The sequence below is a fragment of the Orycteropus afer genome, unplaced genomic scaffold (assembly GCF_000298275.1).
Source record: "Orycteropus afer afer isolate SDZICR_OR568_19922 unplaced genomic scaffold, OryAfe1.0 scaffold00524, whole genome shotgun sequence".
Lineage (NCBI taxonomy): Eukaryota > Metazoa > Chordata > Mammalia > Tubulidentata > Orycteropodidae > Orycteropus > Orycteropus afer.
In genome coordinates, this window is record NW_006922111.1 from 1,011,444 (window position 1) to 1,022,058 (window position 10,615).

The 10,615-nt window shown below is 62.1% G+C and overlaps 1 protein-coding gene across 1 annotated transcript in view; it reads right to left on the reverse strand.

Annotated features, from left to right (window-relative positions):
• Positions 1 to 10,615, reverse strand: part of WNT7B (Wnt family member 7B) — a 63,384-nt gene that overhangs the window by 17,272 nt on the left and 35,497 nt on the right. The window contains exon 2 of the mRNA XM_007955639.2: positions 9,861 to 10,087. Coding sequence (XP_007953830.2) covers positions 9,861 to 10,087 — 227 coding nt within the window. The remainder of the gene's footprint in view (positions 1 to 9,860; positions 10,088 to 10,615) is intronic.

Below are 10,615 nucleotides of genomic sequence, written 5' to 3' on the forward strand. Positions count from 1 at the left end.
GAGAGCATCCTCAAGCCGTAAACCAACAATCTGCCCTGAAGTCTTCTTAAAACCAAACACTAGTTTAGCTTATCAAGTAAACAACGCTCTAAGCACCGTGCCCTTTAAGATCTCTCCTCCAGGATCCAGCTGACCCCAGCAACTCGGAAGGTTAGACAGGAACCTGAAGGGCAGAGAGTTTATGTTAATGAGGGAGGAACAACTCACAGAAGGAGGGGAGGACGGTCACACAACTTGAAGAGCGGCATCACCGTCACTGAGCTGTCCGCGCGGAAACAGGTGGACCGGCGGGCTCTGCTGTGTGTATTCTCAGCAACCACAAACATAAAATGTTCTTTTTAAAAAAGAAAGAAAAGTTTGGAGAACATCCTCCCCCCAACACACACACACAAAAACGTGCAGGGAACAGTGTTTAGACTGAGGGCACAGCAGTGCTAAGGCTCTGAGCTGGGAGTGATCTAGGCATGTGTGGTTTGCCCCAGCAGAGCAAAGGGAGACAAGGTGGGCAGTGGTCTGAGGGCAGCAACAGGAGCCATGAGGAGGAGTTTGGATTTTCTTCTGGGAAGACGGAGAGCCACCGGAGGGTGGTGTTCTTAGATTTAAAACCACCCCTGGCGAGGTGAGGGGAGCAGGCTATGGAAGCAGGAGGCCAGCTGGGGGACAGTTCCAAGGATCCAGGTAAGAAAAGATGGTGGGCCGGCCAGGTGGTGGGGGTGAGACGTGGTCAGATTGGGGACGCAGTCTGACGGCGGAGCCAGTGAGGTCTGCAGGTGGATTGACAAGGAGGTTTGGAGAAGAAGGGGTCTAGAAGGCCCCCGGGCTACTGCTGGGGACCTTGCCAAGGAGGGAAGACGCGGAGAGGGTCAGATTGGGGAAAAACAGAAAGGGCTGCCTTGACCAGGACGGTTGGAGGGACCCGAGGGACAGTAGGGGGAGGTGAGGAATAGCTGGGCTCCCAAGGTGGGCCCCCGGGGAGACGTCCCAGCCTTGGCTGACTCCTCAACACTGGGGGCCACCCTGATGGAACTGGAGCTCACGCTGCATGAGCTTGGCCAAGTCCTTTCCCTTCCTGGGGCCTCAGATGCCCTGCGTAATGTGAGGGTAAAGGGAGCATTTTGTCAGACAGAGCAGAGCAGGGCTGTTGGGGCAGGGACAGGGTGGGGGCCCTGAGTCACATCCAGAGACCCTCCCTTTATAGGTGGAGAGGCTGAGTGAGGGGAGGTCAGGCCACAGCACCTCATGTCACCTGCCAGGCTCAATTGTGTCCGTGTCAGCGGTTCAAACCCACCAGCCGCTCCACAGAAGGAAGATGGGGCAATCTGCTTCCGTAAAGATTTACAGCCTCGGAAACCCAACAGGGGTCACTGTGAGTTGGAATCAACGCGACGGCAGTGGGTTTTTTAGTTTGGTCTGGCGGGGCCCTGAGGTGGCCCCTCGGTGTAGGGTCCAGGCCAGGCCTAGCGTGTCCCCTTGCGGCTGTCCATACCCCTGCGTGGCCCCTCGGTTCCAGCCTGGGCTTAGTTCAGCCTTGGGCTGCTCATTCTCGCTATGGCCTGTGGCCAACTCCTAGTGTCCCCTGGCACAGGGGCTAGGGTACAACTCCCTGCCTTAGCTGGTCTGGGCTCTATGTGCCCCCCCACCACAAAGCCACAGGGCACAGAACAGGACAGACATGGGCTCAGGTAGGGTGTGGGGAGTGGGTGGGGAGAGGTGGGAAGGGTGGGCATTAGGCGAGTCCAGAGACACCTGCCGGGCCCGACTCGGCTCAAACCCCCGTCTGTGCTGTTGAGGAGCTGGGAGCCTGGAGCCCTCAGCTGGCCGAGCCCCCTACAAGCCGGGCAGGGGGCCTGCTGCCGGACCTCAGGGCTGTGCACAGCCTGAGCGAGTTACGGTAGGGAGGGTGCAGCACAGGGCTGGGCGAAGGGAGGGCTCCGTGTGTGGGGTGTTGAACCATGGGTGTCAGAGCGGGCCTGGCCCTGGCCCCACAGCCCCGGGCCTGGGGCAGGTGGGCGGGCCACAGATCTCAGTGCTGTGTGTACGGGCACACGTCTTATCTGTGTGTGTGTGGACTTGTGTGTGCACGTGTGCAGGGGTGGGTATCTATGCACGTGTGTGCATGTGTTCATATGTGTATATGTACATGTGTGTGTGCTGCCCTCTGTCTGTCCCTATCGTGCTATATGGCTCTCTCTGTGGTTCTCTGTCCTCTGTCCCTCTCTCTGTGTGTCCCTCTGTCCCTCTCTGTCCGTCTGCCCCTCTCTGCCCCTCTGCCCCTCTCTGTCCCACTCTCCCTGTCCCTCTGTCCCTCTCTGTCCTTCCCTCTCTCTGGCCCTGCCCTGCCCCCACCCGGCCCCGGCTGAGTCAATGTCTCCATGCTAAGCTCTTCCCTGCCGTTGTCATAAACAGAGCCCTGGAAAAAGTCATGCCAGGTCCGAACACGCCAGCACGCCCGCGCGCCCGGGGCCTTTGTTCCGACCCAGCGGAGGCCTCACACGCCGCCCAACAGCCCCCACAGGCCAGCCAGGCTCCAGCGGGCCAGCGGCTGTCACGGTGAGCCCCTCGCTGCTGCCGCTGCACGGGGGGCACAAGGCCCAGGGCAGGCAGGGCCTGGCCAGGGCCACACGCCAGGGGGCAGCCTAGGCCGGAGCCAGGGCTGCGTCCCGAGTGTCAGATCCCAAGTGGGGTCCGGCTTCTGTGGGCTCCCACCCACTGCTCGGCACCCCCATGACGCTGGGGTGGCCTCTCAGGGCCCGGCTTCTGACAGGGCTCTCATTAGAGTTCTGTCCTGGGCCACCTGTTACCTCATCAGTCCCTCCCTGGTCTGGGGCCCTCAGCAAATGCTGCAGCTGCCGCCTGTGGGCCCAGTGTCTCTCTTCTCAGACTCCAGCCACTTCCAGCACTCAGACCCCTTGGTGCAGTGTTAAGCAAGTGGACCCTGGAGTTGACCATCAGACTTAGTCCCCACCCTCACTGGCCACTCAGCCCTCGAGCCTCCGTGATGGAACCAGGAGTGAGGGGCATCATGGAAGGGCCCAGCCAAGTGACAGAGAGAAGGTCCCTGATGGTGGCAAAGGCTGAGGATGGGGGCCTGACTGCCATGGTCTGTGTCTCCATCCTTCTGGTGGGCAGCTCAGTGTTGAGGAAAGGCGGTTTTGCTGCCCTTATTCTGAGGAAAGACTCCAAGTCTTGGCCTAACCCCAGCACCAGAGGCTAGGCTAGCCCATGGTCACACCCTTTTCCCTCCCAGAGTCCCTATCCCACCACAGCCTGGCCTGTCTGCCAGGGCCCCACTAGGTGGGTGGAAAATTCCCATCCTGGATGTATTCCAGCTGGGCGTTGGAGGTGCCCTGTGGAAGGTTCCAGGGTAGGGACAGGGCACCCACCCAGCCCAGGGCCCCCAGCCGGTCAGCAGGGATGGGCAGGAAAGGCCACCTCCTTGGTCACTTGGGAACTGTCCCTCAAAGGTGTAAGCTGGGCCTCTGGTGGAGGGGGCAGAGCCCTGGCCACCTGGAGTGACCAGGGGCCTGACAGCCCTGGCCTCTGCACCACGGGCCTGAGTGTCTTTGCCTCCTAAACACTTCCTTTGACTCTGGCCTTCAAGGCCCCAAATGTCCACTCATCTCTCTCTGGTCCCTAGAGTCCCAGCTGCCTGGACCCCAGGCCAGGGCATGTCTGCTCTTCCTCAGGCTGGGACGGGTGTGCGTTCTGACCAGGGGTCTATGGCTGCTCCCCGAGGCCAAAGATGCATGTCCCTCAGGTCTGAGGTCCACAGGCCTCCTGGTCCCTGCCATGGCTCCCTGCACGACCCTCAGCCTGGCCTCACCCACCACATCCCCGGGCATGTCTTGGGCTGGTCAGGCATTGAGAGGCAGGGCTGGGTGGCCTTCCTGCCACTCCCAGCACCCTGACCCAAGACTGGCATACAGTGGGTGCTCAATGCATGCAGGCCAAATGACCAGGAGGGGCTGATGGAAGGGAGCCACCTCTAGGCCACTCCACCTGCATACACCCTGCACTGCCCTTCAGGAGGGCCCCACCCACTGGGGCTGCCCCCACCGGGCGGGAGGATGGAATCCCCTGAGGAGACAGCTAGCAGCCTGGCTTGGCTCCAGCCATGGCGACCTTGGGCAACACCAGGTGACATTGGGCAAGTCACTGTCCCTTCCAGAGCAGTGCTTCCTCAGAAGTATGCCAGGGGCCACACCTGTGACCTCCAATTTTCTAGTAGCCATAGTAAGGAGAGTGAGAATGAACAGGGTCACCCAGGCTTTTATTGATCTGGTGTAGCCAAAATATGTGCTCTGGTGGAGCAGGGCCCAAGGCGTTTGCCTGCTAACCAGAAAGGTGGCGGTTCAAACCCACCAGCCGCTCCACAGAAGGGAGGCGGAGCCAAAACCTGACCATTTCAACACATCGATGTACAAAGCACTGATGAGGGCGATGGGACTGCCTCGTCCTCAGACTCCGCTGTTTCACCCTCAGACTTCACGCACGCCACTGGCCAGTGCTCCTGCCACCAGGGGCTCGCGGCCATCACAGCGCACAGGGTGTCCCTGAGCTCTCTCCCTCGTCCCCCCGGGGGTGGAGCTTGGAGAGGCCCAGCAGGGTCCTGGAAGTCACCTTCTCTTCTACATGGCCTCGTGTCCTCACCCCCCGGATACGCCAAGGGACTCCCCAGGCCCCTCTGGTTGTCTGTGAACTGACGGCCTGCTGAGCCCCTACTGTGCGCAGCAGGTGGGCTCAGGCTCCCCTGGCAAGGCCCACCGTCACGTCACCACCAGTGCAAATCTGCCCCAGAGCAGACAGCCGCCGCCTGGCCGGGCTGCTCACGTGAGCCGGGGCCAGGGCGGAGCTGTGCCCAGTCATGTCTGAGGCCAGCACGTGGGGCAGGATGCAATGGTCCATGCAGCCTGGTGGGGCTGGGGGCAGGGAGCATGCGTGCCACAGCCCCTGAGCCCATGGGGCCTGGGGGGCTCTGGGCAGGGACTGGCGGGAGATCCTTTGTGAGCTCGGCACCTCCGGAGCCCTTGGGTCCACAGTGCCCCAGCCCTGTCCCTAGTGCTCCAGCCTCTCCTGCAGGACTCAGCTGCCCTACTTTCTGGAAAACACAGCCTCCTTCTGGGCCTCTGGGCCTTGGCACATGCTGTTCCTTCCACTTGGAACCCCCTTCCCTGCGCTCGCCTCCAGGCTGGCCTGGGTCACTCTGACACTTCCTCGAGTCTTGACATCTGCAACACCTCCTCAGGGCAGACCTCACCCAGTCCTGATTTGATTAGCGTGGGCCTGCACCCCCTGAAGGGCAAAGCCAGCCCAGGCTTATCATATGAAAAATCTGGCTACTGTGGAGGAGGGACAGACCCATCCCTGGAGCCAGGCAAGCAACAGCATTAGTCTGGAAAAAGTTGGTTTGCACCTTTTAAAGGTTCTCTATTCGTTCTGAAAACTTAGGCACAGGCCAAGGTCACAGGCCAAGCCTGCAGGGGCCTGTCCCACCACCCAGGCCAGGCCCCCTCTCAGGACCAATCATTAGTTGGCACCACTCAAGTGGCTGCATGAGCACCCCGGCTGCCTGCCAGCTCACGGCCCAGCTCCGTGCCAGGCCTGGGGCGCCCAGCACGCTCTGACGTGGCCGGCCTCCGTGCTCAGTCCCACCTCTGGCTGTGACACTCAGTGGCCATGCCTCCCAGCCAGGAGCTAGCCCCACAGGAAGGAGCAGTGAGGACTGAGGGTGGGTTTCAGGCAGGGCAACCGTGATGCGGGCTTTGGACAAAGTGCAGGGAGGCCCAGTCGCCAGTGCCAAGCTGACCCAGGACAGGTGTGCTGAGTACCAGGGGTGGCAATGACGTGGCTGTGGCAGTGAAGAGCCAAAGGGGCGTGGAAAGGGCGCCCCCACAATGGGGAACTCGTGAATAAGTGAGCAGAGGGGAAGGGCCTCCCAGACAGAGAAAACGGGGAGTCAAGTGAGGGGTGGAGAAAGAGGGCTTCAGGTGCAGCTGAAGCTATGGTCTTGAGAAGGGGTGCGGGGAGCAGGGCTGAGGCGTGGGAGAGGGGCCTCTGATGGCAGGCTTAGAGCTGACGTTTTCCTGGGGCAATAGGGAGCCACGGCAGGTTTCGGAGGAAGGGAGTGACATGGGATGGTAGCTCAGGCTGGCAGGGGGTGGAGGTGGCAGTCACACTTGCCCAGTGAGGGCCAGAGAGACACTCCCTGAAGTGGCCACGGGAACAGAGTGGAGGGGTGGCTGGGGTGGACCTGCACCTGCCTGCTCTCCACCTCCCCACGGGGATTGTGATGGGGATGACATGAACACGCTCTGCACACACACACCAACCGCTCAAAGCCCGGCCCAGGACACCTCATTCCCTGAGGATCAGGCCTTCAATTCCACTGGCCCCAGCCACTTCCTGAGCCCACCCAGGACGTCCTGGGCCTCACTGTGTGCTCCTCAGGGCCTGGCCCTGAGCTTCCCAGTCATCGGAGAGACTCATATGAAGAAGCGACCACACAGCTGTTGAATGCCCACTGTGACCAACTGCCTTTATCTCGACAGAGAAATTAGGAAGGACTTCCCGGAGGAGGTGACAGTCAGCTGAGGTCTGGAGGGGGATGAAGGCTCACTAGGTGGGACTGAGATGGAATGGCGTTTCCAAGCAAAGGAACTGCCCATGGGGAGGTGCTGGCAGTCCGGGTCAGCGTGGCAGGGTGAGGTAAGCAAGGGGCTCGTGATACAGTGGGGGCCGGAGTGGCCATGGGCAGAAGCCTAGGGCTCTGGGAGGGAGGACTTTGAAGAGCGCTGGACACGGGGGCATGGTCAGGTGAGCAGCCAACGCTGGCTGCTGGCAGCAGGACAGAGAGACAGACAGGAGAACGCGTGGAGAGGAAGCAGGGGCCCGCAAGGAGGAGGCACAGCCGGTGCAGGGGGTGAAGGTGGGTGCGTTCAGGACAGAGGACGGGGACAGAGGACAGAGCTGAGAGATGCTTGGGGGTAGAGCAAGAAGCAGATGTGGGGGGACGGGGACGGGGGGCAGCAGGCGGACGTGGGGGGACGGGGACAGAGAGGGAGGGCAGCAGGCAGACGTGGGGGGACGGGGACAGAGGGGGGCAGCAGGTGGACGTGGGGGGACGGGGACAGAAAGGGAGGGCAGCAGGCGGACATGGGGGGACAGGGACAGAGGGGGGCAGCAGGCGGACGTGGGGGGACGGGGACAGAGGACAGAGCTGAGAGAGGCATGGGCACAGAGAAGGAAGGTTCCCCAGTGGCCTGGCCAGGAGTGGTGGGAGCAGAAGGCTGGCTGGGCAGAGAGAGTGAGGAGACGTGGGTGTCCACAGCTCTGCCACCAAGTCTGATTCCGACACACTCATGACAGTGGAGGCGCCCTGGGTGGGGCCCTAGAATCAGAGCCTGAGATGGGGGTTTGGTGCTCTCAGGAGAACAGGGAGCGGGGGACATGGACAGCACAGGGAGGCCAGCTCAGCAAGGCCGGGCTCGGCCTGACCCACGGCGCTGGGGCATGAGTGGCCCACAGACCCCCGGCACTCATCAGTCCCTGACTGTGGGCCACCCCTCCTGGGGAAGCTGTGTACCCCCAGAGTCCTGTCCTCTAGAGGGGCCATGTATGGGCCCCAGGGGTGGGTGGACGGCTCACTGAAGGTGGTCCAGGAGGCCACAGGAGTGCCTGTCTGAGCTCTGGGACAGTCCTGGAGGACCCTGAGGGTCCTGGGGCCTGGTGGTCCCTGGCTGGGGCCTGACCCCATGGAAGCACTCAAAGCAGCCACTGTGTCCCACACACCCAGCCTCCGGGCCTCAGTAAAGGCCCAGCCCCAACCCCACGGACGCCTCCCTGCCCCTCCACTGACTTTACTAAGAGGCACTCCGACTGTTACAGGCAGGGTCTCCAAGACCCGAATCCAGCTCAGCTTTAAGCTGGAATCACGGCAACCGTTAGTCTCTCCACGCCTCAGTTTCCCTGGCCTGGGGTGCTCAGGGCTGCCTCAGAGCCGAGGTCGCAGGGCGAGGAGCCAGGTGGCTGAGTGGGCACCTGGCAGGAGGGCACCCTACCATGGCACCCTCCCTTCCGAGGGGATCGGGGAGGGCAGCCCCACCTTCCCTGGCTGGCTTGGAAGAGCCCTGCACTTGGGTGGCGGGGCCCCAGGGAGGGGGCGGTGCCACCTTCCTGGCTGTGCCAGGTGCCACCCACGGGCTGCTCACCGCAAAGGGGCCCCTAGGGGCTTTCCCCTGCGCCACCCCCAGCCCCGCGCCCAAGCTCCAAGCCCGCAGAGCTTGGCTCTGGCCCGGGGCCTGGCAGCTGCGGCTCCGCTCGGCAGCCCAGGCCCTTGGCCCTCAGGAATCAGAAGGATGGGCTGCGCTGTGGGCCGGGGCCTGGGCTCCTGGGCCCCCTGCACGCCTGGTGCCATGTACAAGGTCCACCTCGTCTGACCCTCACAACAGCCTCACAACAGGACACACCACATCTTGTCTTCGACCACTTGACAGCAACACACTGGGCACCAACCGCACGCAGGCCCTGGGCACCGACCCCGTGCAGACCCTGGTCACTGACCCCATGCAGACCCTGGGCAGTGACCCCGTGCAGGCCCTGACCGCCGACCCCGTGCAGACCCTGGGCGCTGACCCCATGCAGGCCCTGGGCAGTGACCCCGTGCGGGTCCTGGGCACCGACCCCGTGCAGGCCCTGAGCATCACCCCTGTGCAAGCCCTGGGCATCACCCCCATACAGGCCCTGGGCACCAACCCCGTGCAGGCCCCGGGCACCGACCCCGTGCAGATCCTGGGCGCCCACTGCATACAGGCCCTGGGCAAGGCTCGGCGGTGTTCACGTTTGTTATCGTTAATTGCTATCAAGTGACCTCGCGCACAGAAACCCACAGGGTTTCCAAGGCTGCGACTTTGCAGAAGCAGATCACAGGCTTTACTTCTGAGGTGTCTCAGGGAAGGTTTGAAGCACCGACCCTTCAGCTGGGAGTCCAGCACTTCCATCTGCACCACCGAGGGGCTCCTGGGCCCCCATTACCAAGAAGGAAACTGAGGTCCTGGGTGACACCCCCAGATGTGCCCACGGTCACCTGGCTGAATCCCACCCAGACAAGGTTCCAGAGGCTGACTTAGTCCACGAAGCCTCTCTATGAGCTTCAGTCCTCCTCTCTGTGAAACGAGCTCAGTGGACCCTCCTTCACGAAGCTGTGAAGGCAGGAGTACCGCCACCCCCACCCCATGTTTCACGGCCTCTACAGCACCACGTCGCCCCCCACTGCTGCTCACTGGATTTGAGCTGCCCCCTTCCCGAGTCCCGACTCCAAATCATGCCCCATCCACCTGCCCGCAGCCCACCGGGGTCCTCAGTGCTCCCCAATGTCTTCATAGCAGCCTGTCCACTCTGCTCACATTCCCCCCACCTGGCGCTCCCTTCCCACCCAGAGTCCTCACAGCACTTGCTGGGCCCCAGGACTGGCCTCATCCACTCCCCACAACAACCCCAGCCTGTAAATACGATTATCACCCCATTTTCCAGCTATAGATACAGAGGCAGGGAGGTAAGGTAACCCATCCAGGGCCACATGGCTGGTCACAGAAGCACGCATGCGTTTCAGCACGGCACCGCACCACATCACTCCATGCCAGCCTGCCGGACTCACCCGCTCACACCGCCCAGCTCCCGCCCGTGCCCCTGCCTCAGACCTGGTGCAGAGGCTGGCAGAGGGGGGCCTCCTGCTCCAGGCCCATCAAGGCTCAGGAAGACCACCGCGGCAGAGGCCAGCCTTGGGGAGGCTGTGCAGGGCAGGAGCACGGCCGGCCTGGCTCTCGGGGGCCAGCATCGGCTCTGTGGCCCGGAGGCACCCTTACCTACTCGGAGCTCCTGCCCGAAGACGGTCCTCTCGCCCAGGGCGGAGCAGTTCCAGCGGGCGAAACGGAACTGGTGCTGGCACTCACTGATGCCCATCTGTGCCCCCTCCCCAACCACGATGATGGCGTCCGGCCGGCTCTGGCAGATGGCGCGTTGCCGCGGGGCCAGGCCAGGGATCTTGTTGCAGATGATGTTGGCTCCCAGGGCCACCACGGAGGACAGTGCTCTGCAGGCAGAGAGAAGGGACAGGCAGTGAGACGCGGCCGGGCAGGGCCCTCCCCTCCCTGCCCCCTTGCCCGTCCAGCCGGCAAGCGAAGCCACAGCCCTGCCTGGAGGGCTCACTTTCTACCCTCAGTGTGCGACCCCAGCTTCACTCATCAACGCCCCCACCCTTGGGATCATACGTCCCACACAGCGCAAGAACCAGGTCCCTGGGGGCACACACCATTTGTGCTCAGCTGGTGGCACAGTGCCTAAGGCATTTCACCGCTAATCAGAAGGCTGGAGGTTCAAACCCACCGGCCACTCCTCAGAAGAAGATTGGGTAATCTACTTCCGTAGAAATTGAAGATTTTTATCAACTTCTGCAGTCTGAAATTGACCGAACATGCAATCAATATGTGTTGCTTATTACTGGTGACTGGAATGCAAAATTTGGGAACAAAGAAGAATCATCGGTAGTTGGAAAATTTGGCCTTGGTGATAGAAATAGTGCTGGAGATCACATGATAGAATTTTGCAAGACCAACGACTT